Source organism: Leopardus geoffroyi, chromosome B4 (genome assembly GCF_018350155.1).
Source record: "Leopardus geoffroyi isolate Oge1 chromosome B4, O.geoffroyi_Oge1_pat1.0, whole genome shotgun sequence".
Lineage (NCBI taxonomy): Eukaryota > Metazoa > Chordata > Mammalia > Carnivora > Felidae > Leopardus > Leopardus geoffroyi.
The window spans coordinates 83172664-83195898 of record NC_059341.1 but is presented as its reverse complement, the minus strand read 5'-3'; the positions used below and the strand labels follow the sequence as shown (position 1 = coordinate 83195898).

The 23235-nt window shown below is 49.4% G+C and overlaps 1 protein-coding gene across 2 annotated transcripts; it reads right to left on the bottom strand.

Moving 5' to 3' along the window:
- Positions 1-66: 66 nt before the first annotated feature.
- ERBB3 (erb-b2 receptor tyrosine kinase 3) lies at positions 67-17899 on the bottom strand. 2 transcript variants are annotated; one of them, XM_045466960.1, is made up of 28 exons: positions 17629-17899; positions 14004-14155; positions 13251-13437; positions 12131-12256; positions 11428-11493; positions 10903-11021; positions 10657-10798; positions 10190-10303; positions 9977-10097; positions 8947-9020; positions 8696-8786; positions 8238-8443; positions 7901-8033; positions 7601-7691; positions 7228-7382; positions 6776-6829; positions 6035-6176; positions 5315-5434; positions 5089-5187; positions 4710-4895; positions 4402-4557; positions 4114-4189; positions 3786-3932; positions 3363-3460; positions 3077-3265; positions 2843-2914; positions 2103-2397; positions 67-1695 (listed from the first exon to the last, which is right to left on the bottom strand). In XM_045466960.1, the coding sequence occupies exons 1-28, from the start codon at positions 17708-17710 to the stop codon at positions 1169-1171; spliced, it is 4020 nt and encodes a 1339-aa protein (XP_045322916.1). In that variant the 5' UTR covers positions 17711-17899; the 3' UTR covers positions 67-1168. The 2 variants fall into 2 exon arrangements, with proteins under 2 accessions (XP_045322916.1, XP_045322917.1); XM_045466961.1 differs by lacking the exon at positions 4402-4557.
- Positions 17900-23235: the final 5336 nt, after the last annotated feature.

Here is a 23235-nt window from a genome sequence, read left to right as displayed (position 1 = left end):
GCTGAAGAGCAAAGGGATGATCTATCCCACACACTAAAGGTCTTCTTCATTTGACAGTCGGGAAGCTGAAAAACTTTGGTATTTTTATTCAAGCATGTATAAAAACAAAACAAAAAACTTCACGGATACAAAAGATACCCCGTTTCCCATCCAAGGGGACAGAGGCCTGAAGCTGGGTCCTCTTTCTATTCCAACTGGAAACTTCCCACTACTGGATGAGAATAGACCCTAAAAGTGGCTCTTGGGACCGTTATGATCTGTCCCTTGGGTGAGAAGTGATCATTTACAGCACATGTAGGTTATGGTTTACACAAAAATGTCCAGTTATTTTTCCTTCTGACCACCCCATTACCCCCACTTCCTGAGATGAGAAGCCTGGGTGTAGGAGGAGGCTGTGGTTGTTGGGCTTGATTCAGTGCAAAAATAAGAAGACAACGCCCCTTACAAGGACTCTGACTTATATCACTTTTCCTTGATATCTTACAGTAAGAAAACCTGCATTGGACGATTCTGAATCCTGAACCTACCACTTACTTAATCTCTTTAAGGCTCAGTTTCCTTTTTTTGTGAAATGGGATAATCCCTAGCTCACAGAACTGTTGTAAGGATCAGGTGAGATAATGTAGGTAAACTTGAGGATGATGGCTGGCATTGTAAATGCTCAATTAATAGTAATATCTATGCCCAATCTCTTTCTTCACTCAAGATTTGAAGCTTTCCATTCTTTCCAGGGGACTGAGTCATAAATTTTACTTTCCCCTGCCAGGGTACCCCTGTTTCCTCTTCCTTAGGAGTCTGATGGGAAACACAAGCACACTTTAAAGCCTAATCTCAACAAGTCAGAGTCTGAAAAAAAGGGACATGGGAGTAATCCTTCATATCTCCAGGGAGTCCCCCCGAGGAAGCTGAGGAATGGGATTAGGAAAGCACACAAAATAGGGAAAACCTCCTTTCCCAGGAATGGGAAAGAGAAGAAAAGTGCACAGCTGGCTACATACCACAAGAATTTTGTGTCAAAGTGTTTAAAAGCCTCCAAGGGTTGAATGGAATTGTCTGGGACTGGGGAAATGGGGCTGAGACCTGTGAGGGAGGGACTAGGGAGAAGATGAGTACCCTCTAGAGGCACTAGCTGCCATGAAATGCTCCCTGAGTACTTTAGGAAGCAGGGTTATGTTCTCTGAGCATTAGCCTTGGGGAAAAGCCTGCTGTGCCAGTAATCAGGGTTATCAAAAGCGGAGTCAGTGGCTTCTAAACTACGTAGAGTTTTCAGGCGGGCACAGTGGACATGGGGGGCATGGTGTCCAGGCCCCTGGAAAGCTCTCATCTCTTCATACCCTTGTTCAGCTGCTGGGCAGGCCCCCATAGCTGCATAATCTCCCCCAGGAGCTCCCCCACCATGTCGCCGATTCATATATTCATAGTCCTCATCCGGGGTTGTGCCAGCAGTGGCCATGATTGGCACAGGGTTGAGTGGGCAACTCTGTGTGCTGCCCAGGGAAGCGCTGAGGTCTGATCCCACATCCATGTACTCATAACCCAGCTCCTCAAGAGAGCTAGGCCTAGGGGGACGAGGCGGACTGCGCCTTCTTCTCCGGTTCATGTATTCATATTCCTCATCTTCATCTTCTTCTTCAGTACCCAGGACAGAACTGAGGCCCACTGAAGAAAGGGTGCCCTCCCGGGAGGAGGGAGTACCTGGAGATTGAGAAGAGAGGCTAGGTATGTGGAGAACATGGTAATAGGCAGTGGGAAGTGGGGGAAAGTTAGGAAAAAATGAAAAGGGAGGGATAAGATCAGAGAAGACAAGGGGCGCCTGGGTGGCTCAGTGAGTTAAGCATCCAACTCTTGATTTCGGCTCAGGTCATGATCTCCAGGTTCATGGGATCCAGCCCCACATCGGGCTCTGTGCTGACAGTGTGGAGCCTGTCCAGGACTGTCTGTCTGTCTGTCTCTCTCTCTGCCCCTCCCCTGCTTGCAAGAGCAATGCTCTCTCTCAAAAATAAATAAAGTTAAAAAAGATCAGAGAAGATAAAAGGATTAGGATAAGCCTGGGGAAAGGATTAGAGAAAGATCTGAGGAAAACCCTAGGAAGAGTCAGGCACCTTTGAGGTGTGCATCTGGCATGACATATCCATTGACATCCTCTTCCTCTAATCCTGGTGGGGAGAGTGGGGTGACAGGAGTGAGCAGGCTGTGGCGCTGGGAATGGTAGGCACTGTCTCCACGTGGCCGTGGGCTCCGGCTCCGGCTCCTACACATTGACACCTTCTCCTGGAGCTCAGCCTCAGAGCCTGTCACATGGCCTTCTGAAGACTCTGATGCCAGGCGTCCCCGTGGCAGTGGGTGCAGGGAGACTGGACGGGGACACCGCTCACCACCCCCACAGACTGCAGACTCCTAAGGAGGAAAGTAAAACAGAGATTTACACAGAGACAAGGAAAGAGATATTTGTTTAGGAGACTGGGTTGTTCATAGCCTTCTTTTTTTGTAGGACACTGATTAAACCTCAAAGGTTTCCGGGTGCCTAGGTGGCCCAGTCAGTTAAGCATCCCACTTCAGCTCAGGTCATGATCCCACAGTTCACAGGTTTGAGCCCTGCACTGGGCTCTGTGCAGACACCTTGGAGCCTGGAGCCTGCTTCAAATTCTGTGTCTCCCTCTCTCCCATTCCCCCTCCCCTGCTCGCACCCTGTCTCTCTCTCAAAAATAAATACTTAAAAAAACCCACAAAAAAACAAAACAAAAAATGCTAAAATGTTTCTAAAGTGTCCCACACTGCCCCTATGGATCCTAAGACACTGCCACCTAGCCTCGCAGTAGCCCCTCAAAGAGACAGACCTTACCTGGCAGGCCTCCCCAAGATTACCCTGGTTCATAGGCATATAGCCAGATGATGGGCTTAAAAGGCTCTGGCTCTAGGATGAAAAAAAGTGAAGAAGAAGTTTGATTAAGGGAGAAATCTACTCACCATGGGGGCCTTTGAGTAGTTAATCTAGGTATCAGTGGGGTTCATGAGGGTGCAGGTACGTAGAGGGCTCAGGGTGCAGAAAGTCTTGAAGCGCTGGGAAGTACCTTACCCCACGGGGCCGATTAAGTGTTCCAACTGGCAGGCTGAGAGCAGAGCCTAGTGTGGCTGCCAGGCCATCCTCCTCTGATTCCAAGTCCAGGTCCAGCTCAAGTTCTGGCTCCAGCTCCACTTCCTCCAGTTCCTTGTTTGTCAGAGCAGGGGGTTCTGCCCCAGGGGGTATTCCAGGCCCACTTTCTCTCTGTAGGGACAGGTGATTGTTAAGGTGGATCCTCGTTCCTGCCCTGCCAAGTCTGCTTTCCTCTAGATCTCCTTGACAACAACTGGTTCCTTCTCACCTTTATGACCAGATACCGTGGTGGGTCTCGGGCCATCCTGGTAAACTCATTGGCTAGTTCTTTAAAGGTTGGGCGAATATTCTCATCAATCATCCAACCTAGGGGTAAGATGTAGAAGTAGAGCCATAAGAGGGAAGTGGAGTAGGGAGGGAAGTCAGTTAGAAAATGGCTGGGGGATCAGGGGTGTGTGGATGGCTCAGGAGGTTGAACATCCAACTTTTGATTGGCTCAGGTCATGATCTCACGGTTCGTGAGACTGAGCCCTGAGTCGGGCTCTATGCTGCCAGCACAGAGCCTGCTTGGGATTCTCTCTTTCCCTCTCTCTCTGCCCCTCCCCTGCTCGTACTCCCACTCTCTCTCAAAATAAAGAAATAAACATGTAAAAAAAAAAAAAAAAAAGGCTAGGATCAGCAGGTAACTCACACTTGACCATGACCATGTACACATCAATGGTACAGATCTGAGGCTGCGCCAATCGCTCCCCCTTCTCTAGCAGGTCTGGTACTTCAGCCAGTCGTAGCCCAGCATAGGGCTCTGCCCCAAAGGTCATCAGCTCCCAAACTGTCACTCCTGGTATAGGAAGACATGACTAGTTGATGGCAAAATAGTAGACATGGCATGAAGACTAAGGGGAGGCAGAATTTAATCTAACACAAGGATCTGAAGGGCCTAGAAATTCTAAGGGGTCTCTCAAAAGGCAACTATGGGATTTGGGCCAGTGAGGATATGGAGGGTATCCAGATGGACTGACCATAGCTCCAGACGTCACTCTGGTGTGTGTATTTCCCAAAATGGATACTCTCGAGGGCCATCCACTTAATTGGAGTCTGGGGAATTGAAGGCAAAAGTTGATTTCTAAAAATTTTCTTAGCACTTCTAAACCCCAAGTTCTCTATCACTCTTCTTTGTTGCTTTCTGAACTCGTACTTCTGGCATCCATGAAGCATCTCTTTGCCTCTGAAGGAGACCACTGACTGCTTCCTGTCCCCATGCTTCACTCCACCCCCACCTCCTTACCCAGCCCTTTGTGTCACCTCACCTTGGCCTCACTGTGTAGTAGCTGCTTATCATCAGGGGGCAGCAGGTCCGCCACCCCAAAATCTGCCACCTGAACCTGACTGGGTGACTTCAGTAGCACATTTCGGGCAGCCAAGTTCCTATGCACCATACCATGCTCCTCAAGGTAGTACATACCCTACAGAGGAAGGAAGTATTCTCAAGGTTGGGGGAGTTGCTCCTTGAGATCCAGAATCATCCCAAACCCTAAAGGCCCCTCTCCAAATTTCAACTCCCTGCCAGCCATCAGCCAGGCAGTTCAGTCATAGGACTTCTCCAGGTTCCTCTCACCTTGGCAATCTGTACTCCCCAGTTGAGCAGCAGCTGGGGCCCCAGTGCTCCACGGTGTTGTCTCACGTGATCCAGCAGGGAGCCCAGAGGCAAGTACTGAGTGACAAGCTGCAGAGATGACCCTGGGCACAGTCCCAGCAGCCGTACAATGTGGGCATGGTCTAGGCTGCCAATGGCCAGCATGTGCTAAGAGACACAAGAGGGGTTATCCAGGGATCAAACAGGTCCACATACGTACACCCAGATCAGGGCTATCCCAACATTCAAAGACATCAGTATGGTTAACAGTACTTACTGACACAGGACCATGCCTTTACATAAGCGTATCTAATATTGACCTCTTTTCCAGTGGCATACAGAACACCCTTCCCTCACTTACGTCTGTCACATCTTGAAAACTTTGCCGTCCACTCTTATCCTCAATGACTTTAATGCAGACTGGAATCTTGATTGATTCACCCTCAGGAATCCACACTCCCTAAGAAGTTTTAGACAGGAGTCAGCCAAAGGTCATTCTCCCCAGGCTAGCCCTTTCCCTCAATCTTTCTCTCCTTCACCCTAGATCTTTCCCCTCCTCCTCCACAGACTTTCTGCGGGCCACTCACTTTGTGCACAGTTCCAAAGACGCCCGAGCCAAGCACTTTAAGCTTCCTCAGCTCTGTTTCTTTGAAGATTCTGGCCAAGACTTTGTTAGCCTTCTCACTGGGATCCAGAGGTTCTATGCTCTGAGGAGCAGAAGGGAAGAAAATACTCAAGCCCATTGCCATGCCCCACTCCAACTCTCTCCCTATAGGTGGATGCTCAGAGCCACAAAGCCCAAAGGGGTGGGAGCAAGAAGAGGAATTATCTTTAGTCTTAAGAAGCGTTGCAAGCTTATTGGGGAGTAACAGACCCTAAGGACTGAGGAAGTTTTTTGTGTTCATGAGACCAGCAATTAAGAGGGTTGGGTTTCCCCTTTGATGGAGGGAAGGGGGAAGAGTTGCTAATGCTGTCACCTTGAATACTTCTTTACAGTTCCCTATGCTTTCCAAAGCATTTCCACATACATCAGCCCCTTTCACCCTTACAGCCATTCTGTAAGGATGAATGTTATTTCTTGTGTACATGTGCATAAAATGAGGCACAGAGAAGGAAAGTAACTTCAAAATCATGTGGCAAATTAATGGCAAAATCAGGACTAGGATGCATGTCTCCCATTTCTCTGGCCAGAGTTCTTTCTAATGGGCCATACTACCTCCTTGAAGAAAAGGATCAAATCTCTGGGAAAGGAGGCTCTTAAAGAGTGATGGTATGGGGTACCTTTCAAGATTAGGCTAGGCACTTACCTCACCCCGTTCCAAGTAGCGCCTCATAGCCCTCTTATTCTGAATCCGGCGCCCACGCAAATAGAGAAAAGTGCCTCCCAGGATCAGGAAAACCACTGCCAATCCTACTACCACTGTTAAACCCATTGCCAGATGGGTTTTGCTGTGGGATAGAGAAGCCCAGCATTATCCTAGGCCTACACCTCCCTTACAAATATCACCTATGCCGGGGCGCCTGGGTGGTTCAATCAATTAAGTGTCAGACTCTTGATTCTGGCTCAGGTCATGATCTCACAGTTAGGGAATTCAAGCCCCGTGTCAGGCTCCACACTGATGGTGTGGAGCCTGCTTGGATTCTCGCTTTCTCTCTGCCCTTCCCCTGCTTGCACTCCTCTCTCTCCATTTCTCTAAATAAATAAATAAATAAATATCCTTTAAAACAACAATAACCAAAATAAAACAAAACAAAAAAACAAATGTCATTTATGGTACAGATTTGGGACAAGAAATTAACATTCACACATACACATGTCCTTGAGCACTGAAAGGGTTAGCCTAAATCTGGACTTCCTGAGGCTACTACAAGCTAATTTTCGGAAGGGAAGGCCAGAAGCCTGGATTCTTGTGTCTCTGAGTCCAGTGATAGTGGTGTATATAGAAGGTCAAAATGAATAGAGTCATCTCTTCCCAGCAGGTAACTGCCCCCTCCCTAGCTTCTCTCCCAAATATCCCCAGCTTCCTAAATCTCCAAGCCCATCATACCTGATCAGTGCTGGTGTTTGGCCTAAACAGTCTTGTAGCTCTGGTCCCTTACACCTGGAGAACAAAGTCACCTCCTTAAATGGGAGCTTGGGAGACTCCCATAGGAAGCTCAATTCTGACAGCCTCAACATACAACACTGTTTCAGATCCTACCATAGTGTCCCATCCTGGAGCCCAAATCCTATCCCAAGACATGGCCCCCATCTCTAGCTTGCCAACCCTTCCTGAGTCCCTCTCTTGAATGAAACTCCCCTGAGCTGGGGTTATTCCAGGTTCTCAAAACTGTGGTATAATTGTATGCTGTTACTGAGATTCCCTTTCTCCAATCCTTCATTATGCAGCTGAGAGTGATTCTTAAGTCATAGTTCCTTTCTTCTTTCAGCTCCCTTTACCCTCTACTTTCCCCCTAGTTTTATCTTCTCCCCTTCCCCCCACATCAGCCCATCACTGACCCCTGGGTGCAGTTCTCATGGCAGGGCCGACATTCATTCTGAGAATCTGGGTACTTGTAGATGGGGCCCTTGGCACCAAGGACTCCATAGGGGCAGCTGCTCACACAGTGAGGCCCATCTCGAAAATGGGCACACTGAGCACATGCATCAGAGCCCTGGGTGGAAGAGAGAAGGGCGGGAAGGATGGGATGCCAATGTCAATTTCATACCTCCCAGCAAGGACCAACCCAGCCATTCAAGAGGCTTCACCCATAGATCCTAGTGTTATCTGGCCTCCCTGTGTTGGCCTTGGGATTTGGCCATATCACTTCCAGGACCTTCAAGTGTTGCCCTTGCCCTCTCTCCCTTAGAGATCCTGGTGTTGCTACCATACCGAGCCATTGCATGTGGCACTACCCTCCATGGGTTGGCACTCCGGGTGACAGGAGAAGCATTCAGCCTCATGGGCAAACTCACGAGGCTCCCTGCAATGGAGGGTTAAAGGAGGGGGTCACTTCTAAGTCCTGACCTTTACTTCCTGATCCCCCAACCACAGGGTCCCCTTCTTCATTCCCACCAAGGCATATGCAGAGAGTCATCTAACGGCTTTCAGGTGCCACCTGAACAGCTCCATCCCGGGGCCCCAACCCCCCCACTCCCATCCCTTCTTGACTCTCTCGCCCCTCACTATTACCCATTCAGAAAGTTGCAGTGGGTCACACAGACACCGCCTCGGCTGTAGTTTCGACAGGATAGGCACTGACCAGGACCTGGGCCCCAGCATCCCCCAGAGGAGCACAGGGGATCACATACTTTGCCCTCTGCCACTGGAAAGGAAGGGGTGAGTTAGGAGGAGTCAGAGCTCTAACATGCCCTCTTTGGAACTCTTCCTCATAACCGCCTCCAGCTCGACATGCCCCTCTCCTTGGTTCCACCCCCATCCCTTCTACTTCCGGGGCGGACAGTCCTTACACTGTACTCTCTCCTCCCTGACCTCCTCTTCCCACCACCCTGGGGGCTGTGTCCCTCACCACAGTCTCTGCGGGGCCGGTTATGTTTGATGTCTAGTCTCTCTTCCGGAGGCCCCCGCAGCAGCCGGGTCCAGTTCAGAGAATGGTGGTAGCACAGCTGCCTATTGGCGCTTATGTAGATACGCCCGGCACTGATTTCTTTCAAAGATCGGAGGCCCAACGATGTTATATTCAAGTTCTTCATGATCAACAAAGAGAAGCCCCGGCTGAGAACAAGGAGACAGGATGAGAAGGGGGAAAAATGACCATGCAGTGGATTCATGTTCATTCAACAAATTTGCTCTGGGCCAGTCAGATCACTGAGATGGACACCCCTTCCTTTTGCCTTTTCCTCTTCAGACTGGCAGACCCTTTGGGACTGCTGTATGACACAACACCTTGTACTTCACGCAAGGATGCCTACGAAACAGGGTTCATTGCCTGGAGATGCTATTACCTCCACACTCTTTACTACTCACTTGTAGAGGCTCCTGCCCCCAATGGTTGTCAGGTTGGAAAAGACACTGAAGTTGTGCATATGGGGAGGCCAGGATTGGATGTTCAGGTAACCTGGGGGGCCAGAGAGAAGTATGTGAGCAGGGAATCTTTGCCCCTTGCTTTCTCAGGTTCTATTGGTCCTTCCCCTGTTGCTTGGGACATGATTTTATAAGTAGTTACGTAGAAATTTGTGCCAGTGGTTTACCTATTCCTCTCAGACAAGATCACTCACCTGTGATCTCCCGTACTGTCCGGAAGACATTGAGCTTCTCAGGGTCCAGGGCAGGGATCTTGTGCCAGGGGTCGCTGGAAAGAATAGTAAAAACCAGTTGACAAGGTAGAGGTAGAACCCAGTAGCAACAAGCATGCCTAGGCTCAGAACTTAGTTTCTAAACACCATCCTCCACTGAAAGGGAACAGGGCTCCTTGGATACAGGGCTAGGGCAGGAAAAATATAACATGAGTTTATAGCATCTTATGCCAAACGGTATGGAAGTGCCCCCCTTGGCCAGTTCAGAGATAATTGAACACCAAAATAATGACTGTAAAAGATTATAAAAAATTGAATGAAATAGGTATTATTGAATAAACAAATAAATGGGAAGGGGAGACTCTTCCTAACACTGAAATGCCAACAAATAAATGTAAAAGGACTAATGGAATTAGAAAACCATCATGTGGCAACTCTCGTTAAATAACTGATTTAGGGGGTTCCTGGGTGGCTCAGTTGGTTAAGTGTAAGACTCTTGATTTTAGCTCAGGTCATGATCTCGCAGTTCATGGGTTTGGGCCCAGCGTCGAGCTCCACGCTGAGGGTGCAGAGTCTGTTTGGCATTCTTTGTCTCCCTCTCTCTCTCTCAAAAATAAAGAAAGAAACATTAAAAAAAAACTGATTCAGGCAGGGGCACCTGGCTGCCTCAGTCAGTGGAACATGAGACTCTTGATCTTAGGGTTGTGAGTTCGAGCCCCACGTTGGTTGTAGAGATTACTTAAAACTAAAATCTTAAAAAAAAAAAAAGAGGACACCATGTCCTTGTCTCTTGCCACTCAGCTAAATGGTATCAGATTGCTTAGGGATGTCTCTGAGGGGATTCAAGCCCTGGGTGGGAGACGGAGTTAGGCATGGTCAGGTACTGTGTGACTTTTAAAATTTTATGACATATTCTTAATCAGCTGCATATATGGAGCGCTGAACCAAATGTAGTGAACTGTGAGGGGCTGGATGGGGTGAGGGATTAGAAAAGGAAAGCAGAGTCTCTAACCCATTGAGGCCAGTGATAAGAAAGTCCAGGTTGCCCAGGATCTTGGTGCAGTTCACAAACCCATCAATGTTGCTAGAGTCCACAGTCTGGAAGCGGCTCCCGGAGCCCGTCCCCTCACAGGCTGCAAACACAACAGAGGCTCAGTGGGCGGGGCCTGATTGGTTTCTGGGGAAAGGAGGTCTTTTTGCCAACTCCTCGCCATCTCCTACTCACCTTTAGGGCACAGCCCCCCACAAGGTTCACACATCTTGAGTCCATTTTTATCTACTTCCATCTTGTCAGGAGGACAGGCCCGGACACAAGATGTTTGATCTACCACAAAGTTATCTAGGAAAGACGAAGGCAACATTAGTGACAAGGGAGGAACACTGCCAACCACCAACTGAACCTTGCTCCCTCCTGCTCTTTGCTGGATCTGCCCCGACTTACCACTGAGGCTCCTGAAGCACTGTCCTATGGATTAGAAAGGCCCTTTGCTCTTTGTTTCAGAACTAGGAGCAATTACTAGAAATCATGGGGAAGCAGATGGGGGAGTAGGGCATAGGGATCATTCACTGGAGGTTGTCAGATGATCACAACCTACATCCTCTATTTACCACCCAACTTGATCCCTTTTACCTCCTCAAATGTTGTCTAAAATCTAGTTTCCACGACCACTGTTCCTCTCCTTAGACACTTACGGGGACAGCTGGCTACACAAACTCCACCATACTGATACTTGGTGTGGGGATTGGGTTCCAGCTGGAAAGTTAGCTTGTTGTAAACAAGAGGCTGTGGACACTGGCGTACACACGCCCCACTGTCATTGAAGAGTCGACAGGCCTAGGAACACAGGAGATTCATAAAACTCACGTTATGTATGTACCCCGACCTCCTCCCAAAGCCCACATCCCCATTTCAGAACCCAGGCAAATGGTGGTACATACAAAGCAGTCTGTATCCTGAGGGCCTGAGCAGCCCCCTGCACACTCATCATGGCAGCACTGGTTGGGGTTGGGCCCAAAGCAGTGACCATTACACTGAGGGGCACAGATGGTCTTGGTCACTATAGAAAGAGAGAAAGCATGGCTGTCAGGGCTCTTAAGACTGTATTCTGAGGGGCACCTGGGTGGCTCAGTCGGTTAAGTGACTGACTGGCTCAGGTCATTATCTCACAGTTCATGAGTTCGAGCCCCATGTCAGGCTCTGTGCGGACAGCTCAGAGCCTGGAGCCTGCTTCAGATTCTGTGTCTCCCTCTCTCTCTGCCCCTCCCCCGCTCACACTCTGTCTCTCTGTCTCTCTGAAAAATAAATAAATATTAAAAAAAAAAAAAAAAAAGACTGTATTCTGAGACCACTGCTCACTCTCTTGCCCTCTAGGCTTGTCCCTACTCCCAGTGTTAACATAGATTGGGGTGGGCAGGGATATGAAAGTGCATGAACTTGAAGTTTTTAGAAGGGAGAAAACCCACATGTCTGGCAGTCTTCCAGTCTAGGACCCCAGCAGCGCCCCTTGCAGGCCTCATGACAGGGGGGACCTGGTTGGGAAGAAAAGCAACACAAAGGGCTGTCAGGGCTAAGAAAGCCTTGCTTGAATCAACAGGGTATGATGTTAGCACACAGACACCCCAGTCCCAGGAAGCAAAGAGCCAGGGCAGTGTCCCTCCTTGCCCTTCCAGAGCAGGGCCAGGCTCAAGTGAACCTGTCAACAACGGGTGGAGCCACACCTCCATACCACCCACAGGGCAGCTGAAGGGGTGGGTCTGGGGCAATTGCCAAGCTCAGCCCCAGTCCGAACCCAGGAACTTGTTTCCCCCTTGGCAAACTGAACCCAACAGGAATATGTGTGAGTGGACAGGGACAGCAGATCTTGATCAAGGGTAGGTTCCAGGGAGAATGGAAAACGTTATAATGGAAACAGATGTGGATATGGAGCCCAAAGATCTGGCTTCCTCACTTAGTAACAGATCTTCTGCTCCTTTTCTTCACATATTGCTTCTAGGGTTTGGGTTCTAGGAGACTGACCTCCTCCCTCCTGGCAGGCTCCTTGGGTCTGGAGCCTGAGGTGTTTTTTCAGTGGAGAGGTGGGTTCGAATTAAGGATATAATGATGATGGGAAAGGGGTCACTCTGGTTTGGTGGGGGCAGGGGAGCAGTCTTGATCATGTTCACTCACAGCTCTTGCCATTGTCCTTCACCACTATCTCGGCATCTCGGTCCCTCACGATGTCCCTCCAGTCGATTGTGTCCATGTGACAAAGTTTATCATTCTTCTCAATATAAACACCCCCTGACAGAATCTCTGAGACAGGGAAAAGAAGTGACAGGCTTAAGGGCTGCAGCAGACCTCCTCTTCCCTACACACCCCACCAACCCAAAAGGCCACCCAAGACTCAGAAATAGGGGAGAAGGGACAGATGAATATGTCTAATTAAATCCGAACTGCAGAAAAGGCTTGCCTTGTAATGTAGAGGAGGAGCCAGGCCAAAAGAAAACTTCTGCCTCCTCAGACACCTGTCCAAATCCGGTTTAGCCAGTGGGGGAGGGGAAGGGAAAGCAAGAGAGAAGATCCCTGACTCAGCCACCTCCTTCCCCCGCCCTACCTGTGTGTTTTCCAACTGACAGGGACAGGGAGAAGTAGAAGGTAGCCATGCGGCATCTAACTCTCATGTTTCCCCAGCCAGTGGGGAATTATGAGGGGGAGGAGATAGGATCCTCATTCCTGGGGAAGGAGGGACATCAAACTACACTGTACTATAAAGATAGAGGAGTGGGGGCGGGGGACCCCCTGGGTGGCTCAGTCGGTTAAGGTTAAGCATCCAACTTCAGCTCAGGTCATGATCTCGCAGTCCATGAGTTCAAGCCCCGTGTCGGGCTCTGCGCTGACAGCTCAGAGCCTGGACCCTGCTTCAGATTCTGTGTCTCCCTCTCTCTGCCCCTCTCCTGCTCATGCCTCTGTCTTTCTCTCTCTCTCTCTCTCTTTCTCTCAAAAGTGAATAAACATTAAAAAATTTTTTTTAATAAAAATAAAAGTAAAGAGAGGGGAGTGGGTAACAGATCCAGCTCCAACTCCAGACCCATGGGACATAAGGACCTTCCCCCTGGGCCGCAGACGCCTTTGCTCCCTATCAGGGCCCTATATGGTTTAAGGAGTAGTGGACTTTTAGACTGCAATGTTCAAGATGGTGGGCCCCATGAAAGGGGCACTTAGTGAGCAGTCTCGGGTTACCATCGAGGAGGCACCTGTCTGCAGGTTGGTTGAGGGGCAAGACTAGAAGGAATCATCAGGAACTGACCGGTGAGCTGAGTAAAGCGGAGCTGGCGCAGAGCGTGGCTAGAGTTGGTGTTATAGTTCAACATGACAAAGATGGCAAACTTCCCATCGTAGACCTGGGTCCCCCGCACCACCCGGAGGTTGGGTAGTGGCAGTGTAGAGAACTCATTCATGGCCACGAGGACATAGCCGGTCACTTCTCGGATCCACTGTGATGGAACAGAGACCATGTCAGTGGGAGGGACAACAGGACAAAAAGCCTCAATCTCCTCTCCCTCCCCAAAGCATTAAGGAATCCCTAACCCCTCAAATTCTTTCCGATTCCTACTTTGGAGTAGGGGAGGAGCTGGTGTCACACTAGTGTGTCCCTTCTGCAAAGGAAGACAGGCAGCAGAAGTGACTGGGGAATTCTAGTCTCCTACCCTCTCTTTCTTAGAGCTCCTCTTGCTGAGAGGGTGCTTGCTTAGTCCCTTCCTCATCTTTCCAGTGCCTATCGGTCCCAGGGGTCTCTCTACATTAGCCCCTGTTGCAGAACGCTATGCCACCCCTGCCCGCTTCTCATTGCCAGCTCCCGTGTATCCCTGGCTACAGAGGCAGACCCTAGGTCCCAGATGCCAGTCGTTGTCCCCATAAACACACAGGTTTGGATCTTAGGAACTATGGAGCTTTAGGAATGCTGAACTCCAGCAGAGGATAGCCCTGAGGAAGGGATGAAGGCTTCTGTGGGTGGAGTTAAGGGGGAAACAGGTTGAGATAGGGAGTCAGGCACTCTAACCTGCAGGAAGGAGAGATCAGCATTGTGTCCTGTGAGCACAATCTCAAGGTTCCCCATCACCACCTCACACCTCTCGTAGAGTTTGTGCAACGTCTGGTACTGGTTCTCGGCATCGCCAGTCACGCTCAGCCCATTCAGAGTCCCGGGACAGACTGGCAGAGAGTGGCAGAGAGCTGGACACAAGTTTTTAGCCCGGTCCCCCCAGATGGTCTTTGGTCCCCCCCTTTGGTTGCCCCACTCCAGTAACATTTAACAGGATCAAGAGGCAGATGCCTCCAACCACACCCCCCCAACCCCCCCGCCCCAGAGACAGACACAAAGGCCCGTGTTGGACGGAGAGCCTGAACTCTCTCCTCTCTCACAATCCCCTCACTATCTCTCTGAATAGGAAGGTGAACAGGTTTCCCCTTTCCACCAGGGCCTCCTCTTGCCTCTTTCAGGTGCTACTTTGGGTACTAAGGAGTTAATGAAAGAGGATGTAGGAAGTTTTTTTTCTCCTCAGAGAGGTTAGAAAATGACCACAACTTCGTTACTCTTCTTTTCCCTTCCCCCTCTCCAACCAGGGTACTTACTTCTCTACCCTCATCCTGCCTCTCTCTAGGTCCTGGAATAAATATCTCTTTGGGGCTAGCACACAGCCCCTATTGTGTCTACCGAGGGTGGGATGGGGGCAGAGGGTGGGGGCAGTGCCCAGGGCCACAGTCCAGCCCACAATGAGGCAATTCTATCTAGGAGGAGGGGGCTGCTCCACCCTGTCCCGAGACACCCTGTCCTCAGTAGCACCCGCCCCCCTCCACCCTCAAGCCTTGGCCTCAGACAAGTGACCTCACTAGAAGGGGGAGCTCTGGTGGGGAGAGGGGGTCAATGTGAGCTTTGTCTTTAAAGCTGGAAGATAAGGAGCTGGTTGCCTACCCTGCACCCCTTCCCCCTCCCTAAATTCTGGCTTCCCTTCTCCCTTCCCCTGTCCCAACACACCCCAGCTCCTCAGCATCACACTTTCCAACAAATACACAGTAGCCTGGAGAGAAACATCAGAGGCTTCCCCCGATTCTAAGCCTTCCACCCAATTCCATTGTCAAAAGATTCATTAAAAAGTTTTGTAACATGGCAATCCTCACGAGGCATGCCAGTCTTGGGGGTTCATTTGACCTTGTACATATGGAGGACATAGGGGCTATGGAAAATCTTGGACCCTAAGCCCTACCCCTGTCTCCTTCCTCTGGCTCAGTGAAAGACTGTGGGGAGGGTGGGGGGGGGGGGTAGATTCCACCTGTTCCAACCACCCTTCCCTGAGGCGCTGGCAGCTTAGGAGGCAGCTTAGGAAGCGGGAGTGGGAATGGAGGGAGGGAAATTAGTGAGGTCCCAACCCCTCCTCCTAGATACACCCCTAGTCTGCTCACTTGACTTTTGAGCGCTCCCATTCCCTATCGCTCCCCACAATGGGAACGGGGTAGGCTAGACCCAGCAGAGGGGTAAACTGGCTGGTAGCTCCCAGAGGATCCTGGGAACTCTAGGGTCCTTGGGCTGAAAGGAAAGAGACTAGGAAGGTTAGTCATTTCGGGAACAGCCCCACCCCAAACCCCTTCCTGGAAGGACAACCCCTCTTACAAGTCAAGGTGCCAACCCTTGTCCCCAGATAAGGGAGGAGTCAAGATTTCTGCACAGAGAAGTGGGGTATGTATGTGATGTGTGTGTGTGTACGTGCACTTGCGACACACACAAGCGTGTACACAGCTCCCCTGCTGGCCCAGAAACCCATACTGGTTCTGTCCTTGGGTTTCTTTATTAGGAAGTATTCAGGTGGCCCTATCCATCACACCTGCCTTTATGTGTTTGTGAAGACTCTATGTGTCTGGAAGGCTACAGTGTTAGAGGTCCCAGTTCCCTGCCATCCTGAGGGTAAAGTCCATATTACACAAACAGGGAGCAAAGGGCCTCCTCGGGAAGAGAGCATGAAAAACATCTCTAAGGAGGAACAAGGCAGCGTGGGGAGGAGGGCTGGGGGAAGGGGATAATACCCAGGGACCAGGGGCACAGGGAGGGGTTTGGGCACTCCTTTGGTAGAGAGCACTGGGGTGGGTCAGACCAAGAATCTCCAGCCCTTCCTCAACCAGAGGCCTCCTCTCCAATATCCCCCACCCCCATCACAGCCAGGACAAAGGGGCTATAGAAGGACTGAGACAGGGCCGGATGCCCAGAGGCTGCAGGATCCAGATAAAGGGTAAAGAGACCCAACCATGCCTGCCTCCTGTCTCCCTCAGGGAAGGTGGCCAGAATGTGGGACTCCTGGGTTCCTGATTGAATATTCCAAGGGTCTGGATGGGACAGTGATACAGTCATTCTATTCAGTCCCGCCCACTCCAATCCCCAGACCCCCCCACCCCCGCCCTTCACCAGCTGGGAGTGTTCACATCTCAAGATCCCAGGGTCTAAATTTAGGCCCAGCAACTGTGGGGGAAGCACAGGTGTTTCTCCCACTCCCACTCTGGGGAAGAGGCCCTGGCTGTGCCAAACCCCAAGCTGAGGTCTGGGGGAGGGGAAGAGATCAATAGGATTCCTCCAATGTGAGCAACACCAGCACCCTCAGGTGTCCACGATCCCAGAGATATCCCAAAGGGGTGGGCTCCAGTGGCATGGGAGTGACAGGAGGAACAGAAGAGCAATCTGACTCTTATTAGACTCTAAGAGAGACAGAGTCAGACAATAAAGAGAATGTAGGTGAGGGAGAAGCTGGGTCTAGGAAGGACTCCCAGGACAGGAAGCTCAGAAGTTAGGAGAGGTGCCCTGTTGGGTCTCAGGTTGGGGAGAAAAAAGACAAACAAGAGAAATACAGATTGGACCTCTTTGACCCTACAGCTCCTGGCCTGGAGCCTTATACATAGTAGTTGCTCAATAAATATTAGTTGAATTGATCTAGGTCTTGACAAAACGAGGTTGGTCAAGTCGGGGACCTGCCACTCTATTATTCTGAGGAAAAGAGGGAGGTCGGCCTCTGCGTGGCCTCTCACCTGATGTCACCTGTACTTAGCTCTTTGGTTATTCTCAGCCCTTCCCAGGGCAGGCCAACTCACGGAAGAGGAGGTGCCTGTCTTGTTTTTCCAACAGTAGAGAACAACAACCCCCTCCAACCCTTCCGTAGCTCCGCCCTGTCGGCAAAACAACGAAACTGGAGGTGCTGAAACCCCGGGACGCGGTTGGGGAACAAACTGAGACATCCCCCCACCCCTTTCTCCAAGACCTAAATCACCCATCATCTCACGTTTACAGAACGGAGGTCCCAGCTCCCCTCCCTACAGGGACCCTCAGAAGTGTGATCTGTTTCGGCATCAGCCCCACCGAGAGATGAATTAGAGGGTCGGCGACGCGCTGCTGAGCGAGTGTGTGTGTGTGGGGGGGGGGGGGGGGGGGTGGTGGTGGTGGTGGTGGTGGTTCAGGAATCCCGACCCCGCCCGGACCACGCCGAGAACCCGAGCCTGACGGTCTCCGCCTAGGTGGTCCCAGCGGACCCGGGGTGGGCACCCCCCAGCCTCGCCCCGCCCCAGCCGCTGCCCCTGCCCTCCAGAATTCGGCGCACTCGGTTCGGGATCCCGGGTTCCGAGGCTGCGGGTGCCCTCGTGCCACTTACCTGCCTGCGAGTTGCCCACCTCGGAGCCCCGGGCCAAGCTGAGAAAGAAGCCCAGCACCTGCAGAGCCCCATTCGCCCTCATGACTCCAGCGGAGGGTGAAGGCAGCCCCGCCGAATCCGGCCCGGGGTGGGGGTGGGGGGGTGCTGGACTAGGACATCGAAGCGGAGCCACCTGAGCCGCCGGCGACTTAGCAGCGGCGGCAGAGGAGGTTGCAAACTGCAATAGGAGCCGGAGCCAGAGTCCGGGGCGGGATAGTAGGGGAGGGGTGTATGTCTGTGAGAGGGCGAAGGAGGGAGCGCAGGGGGAGGGGGTGAGTCACGGCCGCGCCCCCTCCGGCGCGAGGCTGGCGTGGAGCTGGCTGGAGCCTCCGGCTGCCCGCCCCGAGCGCGCCCCACGCCCCAGTGTTTGTCCGCTTGGCCACGCACATCGAGCATGGGTCTCACCCTAATTTTTCTTCGGGAGCTGGACTAAGGGGGCGGGGGGCGAGATTCCAAACGCCCCCAAATGTCTCCAAAGGGGAAAGGTGATGGGGGTGGGGAGAGCGCTCCAAAACCCGCCCCCTGAAAGTTGGCCTCGCCCATTAACCAAATCACTCGACTCCCCCAGCCGGTTGGGTCACTTGCGGGATTTTCTTTCTGAACGTGAATGTTTTTTTCTGTGTGTGTTTTTGAGGAGGGAGGTGTTTGCCTCACGCTCAGGCCACCTCAGTTTCCCCGGAAACCCGTCGAAACCCCATAATTCATCTACCCTGCCGAGGAACCCGAGCCTCAGAGGCCGCGTGAAATTGCACTGTCTCCGGCCGCTTCCTCCTCCAGACCCGGCGCCGGCCCTGCCTCTCCGGGGATTTGGGGGGGGGGGGGGCGGGGGTGGTTTCCAGCCTGGGAACAGACCCGAAGCCCGCCTTCTCACTTCCACCCCGGGAGGGGCTCCCGCACCTGTCGCGGTCCCCTCTGCTGCCCCCCACGGCCGCCTGGGAGAACAGCTGCCTCTTCCACACTGGAGTCACCGCGCCGTCGGGGCGGCCGGAGTTCCCGCCACTCTTCGGCGGACCCACACCGGCAACACGGTCCCCACCACAGGCGCTCACGCCTTCCAAGCCCGGACTCGCGCTGGAAAGGAGCGGGGTGCGGCGAAGGTGGACGCAAAGAGGGCACTAGGGACTGTGTCCAAGAATGGCACGGATTCCCGGCACCTCCAGCACCAGCTCCCAGATCCTGGCCACAGTTGGTCAGGCGCACCAGTCAAGGGGCCAGTCTTAGAACGGATCCGACGGGCGCCTCCTGGTACCAAACGGGTGGCAATGAGGCTCCACACAGCGTCGCATTTCAAATCCCTAGGACTGGCGTTCCGGATCTCGCCCAGAGAAGCCTAATTATTTTCTCCAGAGTTTCAAGCCTAAGACTCAGAACGGTCGAGCCTTGATAAAGAAAAATTTCGCCCCCTACCGAGCCAAGACTACCGGCTAAAATTCTTTAAACGTGGTCTGTATTGATATGCACCCTCAAGGGCCCATTCTCTGCTGGAGGCTTACCTTTGCCCTCAGGCGTTGGCCTTGTCCTGGACGGTTACGCAACACTCATAATAGTAACAGGGAAACGTTAACATATACATACATATATCATTTCATTTGCAAGAGTTTTCTCAAACTGAGATAATGTCTCACTTAACATCCATCATTCCATTTTACAGAACTGGAAATGTGTGACTCCTTCAAGGTCACCCACCTTGTAATAGTGGGTCAGGTAATCAGGAGGGGGAGCTAGGGTTTTGCCTAGGTTTCTTCTATCACAGAGATTGGTGCTTCATCTGCTCAGAATCAAGTTCCCATTAGCTAACTGAGCCAATAGCATTAAAAAAAAAAAAAAAAAAAAAGGTTTTTAAGTAATTTCTACACCCAACATGGGTCTCAAACTTTCAACCCTGAGATCAAGAGTCGCATCTGAGCTAATAGTATCTTTAAGGGGACTTTCCTTTTGTTACTCACCATTCTAATGTTCAAGACTCTGGTTATGAAGGAGGAAACACTCCTTAGGTTCTTTGTAAAACAGTTGTATTATTTGTAAGGTTGTTGTTAGGGTTTAATGAGAAAAGGTGGGTAGAACTCTTACAGTGTCATGCTGGTCCTTTAAGAAGCATTCAATGAATACTATTTATTCCTATTATCAACGACCCCACCTTTCTCCTCTCCAGCTAGATCCCAAGGTGTGTTTGCTGGTATACATTCTTATACTTAGAGAAACATCATGCTAAGCATCAGGGGATATGAATGCTGCATAAAGCTGACACCTTTGGGGCCATCTCTGTTGGGTGCTGCCTTCACTGTATAAATGAAGAAAGGGAGGCTTTATTCACAAAAGCTCTCTGCATCTAGCATCCCTTATTTTTCCTTTCTCTTAGCTTATGATTTGGGTTCTTATTTTACTGTGAAAATAAAAGTAATCAAAAGAAAACATAGTAGGGCACCTGGATGGCTCAGTCAGTTAAGTGTCTGACTCTTGATTTCGGCGCGGGTCATGATCTCCCAGTTGGTGAATTTAAACCTCGAGTTGGGCTCTGCGCTGACAGCTCAGAGCCCGTTTCGGATTATCTGTCTCCCTCTCTCTTTCTCCTGCTCCCCTGTTTGGCCTTTTTCTCTCTCAAAAATAAATCAATAAAACATTAAAAAAAAAAAATAAAACAGTTATCTTTCTACCACCAATCTGGCCAATTTACCCCCCCTTCCTCTTTTATATACATAGACTTCCATCTTGTTACAATGAGTCATTCTTGCCACTATTTAAGCCAACTGTCACTCCGCCATTCCCATCCCTCACCCCTACCCCACCCTTCAGTTCTATACTTCAGTCTATTCCTTTTTACCTTTCTTCTGTATTATTCCCTTTCTCCTATATTATCAAATTTTCTGCTAGATCATTCCCATTAGCATACAAATGTGCAGTGATATCTGCCATCTTAAAAAATAAAACAAACTTTCTTTGACCACATGGCCTTCTAGTCCTTTGCTCCTAATACTGGTGCAAGATATTCTATTATGTGGATCCCTGTGCTTTATTTGTTCACTACTCCCATGATTGCCTTCAGCTTCCTGCTACCACAAATGATGGTGCAGGTGGACATTTCTCCTTCAGTTCTGTGATAATTTCTCATGCGTATTGAGCTCCACACTCTGGAATGTCATACCATGGTGGGATTTCTATATCTCAACTTCCTCGCCAACATTTAATGTTACTCAAGTTTCCAATTTTTCAATATGCCATGAATTTAAAATATCTCCTTGCATTTATTTTTCTTTTTTTTAATGTTTATTTATTTTTGAGAGTGAGAGAGACAGAACACAAGCGGGAGAGAGGCAAAGAGACAGAGAGAGGGAGACACAGAATATGAAGCAGACTACAGGCTCTGGGCGGTCAGCATAGAGCCCGACTTGGGGCTGGAACTCAGGAACTGCAAGATCATGACCTGAGCCGAAGTCAAACGCTCAACCACCCAGGTGCCCCTCCTTGCATTTCTTTAATCATTAATATGTTTGAGCATCTTCTCAATTTTTTTCTCACTTTTGGTTTTTCTTTTTTATGAATTGCCTATTTGTTTTCCTTTGCCAATTTTTCTATAGGGATTCCCATATTTTTCCATTGACTTGCATCAGTTTATTATATAGTTCAGATATCAGTCCTTTGTTAATTTTAAACATTGCAAATATTTCTTCCCAACTTTCATCATTAACTCTGTCAATAATATTGTTTAATGGAGTGCCTGGGTGACTCAGTTCATTAAACATCTCATAAGCTCAGGTCATGATCTCACAGTTCGTGAGCTTGAGCCCCACATCAGGCTCTACCCTGACAGTATGGAACCTGCTTTAGATTCTGTCTCCCTCTCTCTCTGCCCCTCCCCTCTGCGCACTCTCCTTCTCTCTCTCTCTCTCTCTCTCTCTCTCTCTCTCTCTCATAAATAAATAAATAAATAAATAAATAAATAAGCAAGCATTAAAAAATAATATTGTTTATTGAACAGACATCTTTAATTTTGGTAAAATTTAATCAATATTACTTCTTATGTTTTGTGATCTTGATAATTTTAAAGACTTCTCCACCCACTTATTGAGGCATAATTGAAATATAATCAATTTGTAATAAACTGCATGTATTTAAAGTCCACAACTTGATGACTTTTGATATATGTATATAACCATAACCACAATCAAGATAATGAATTTATCCATCACCCAGGAACATTCCTTCATACCTTTTTGTAATCCCTCCTTCCTAATCTCACCCTGCCTTACCACATCTTATGTATATCCAATTGTTTGAGTACTATTTATTTACTGATAGTGGATTTGTAATACTAAAAAAACCAAACTGTACTACATAGCAAAAATGGGCATTTGTTTTTCATTATTTTTAGGGAAGAAAGTTTCAGGTTTTACACACAGACTCCTTTGAACTGGATCTTATGAAATAAATACACAGAAGAGGTAAAAGGTATAGTAAGTTTCATATTACATAAAACCCCTGTGAGAGTGATTAATGCAAAAAATGAACAAACAAAAACACGCAATTAGAGCTAATACATACATTAAAAAAAAGATTTCTGGCTACAACCACAATATTACCCAATCAATAGTAGTTATCTTGGTTCTAAAACTAGATAATGAAAATGCATGAAATGAATGTTATTGGTTCCTCTCACTTATGTATATACATACAAATATTGTAAGGGAAAAAAAAGCGAATATTCTAAATAAAATACCAGTTAACTTAATCAGTGTGTTATTTACTTTTTTTTTAAAGCTTTATTTATTTATTTTGAGATAGAGAAAGAGAGAGAGAGAACTCGTGACGGGCAGAGAGAGAGAGGGAGAGAAAATCCCAAGCAGGCTCCGCGCTATCAGCTCACAGCCCTATGTGGGGCTTGATCTCCCCAACCATGAAATCAAGGTTGAGCTGAAACCAAGAGTCAGAGGCTTACCCAACTGCTGAGCCATCCAGGTGCCCCAAGAAATTAGAATATTAATCAAAGAGTTTTCTACCCAAAAGTCTCAACCCAGGTGATTTTATAGGCATATTCTACTGACTTCCAAGAATAGTTTCTCACTACTTTATGAGTTTTTCAGGAACCAGAAAAACAGTGTGCAACCATTATTTATTTATTTAATGTATTTATTTTAAGTAGGTTCCATGCCCAAGGTGAGGCTTAAGCTCATGACCATGAGATCAAGAGTCCCATACTCTACCGACCAAGCCAGCCAGGCACCTGGAGATAATTTTTTATGTTTATTTATTTATTTTGAGAGAGAGAGAGAGAGAGAGAGAGCAGAGGAGGGGAGAGAGAAAGAGAAAGAGAGAGAGACTCCCAAGAAGGCTCTGCACTGTCATCAAAGAGCCCAAAACAAGGTTCTGTCCTACAAACTGTGAGATCATGACATGATCCCAAATCAAGAGTTGGATGCTTAACCAACTCAGCCACCCAGGTCGGATTCTCCTCTCTCTCCCTCTCTCCGCCCCTCCCCTGCTCATGAGCACAAGAGGCTCATGCAGGAGTATGTGCACACTCTCTCTCTCTCAAAAATAAATAAACATTTAAAAATATTTTGTACTTTCTTT

Bases quoted from the DNA above. Each gene is read 5' to 3' on its own strand.
- ERBB3 (XM_045466960.1), bottom strand. From the start codon at position 17,710: ATGAGGGCGAATGGGGCTCTGCAGGTGCTGGGCTTCTTTCTCAGCTTG. The intron at 8,034-8,237 runs GTGAGGGACACA...CTTCCTTTCCAG, and splicing joins CCGGCCCCGCAGAGACTGTG to TGGCAGAGGGCAAAGTATGT. The intron at 4,558-4,709 runs GTGAGAGGAACC...CTTCCTCTGTAG, and splicing joins GGGGAGTACAGATTGCCAAG to GGTATGTACTACCTTGAGGA.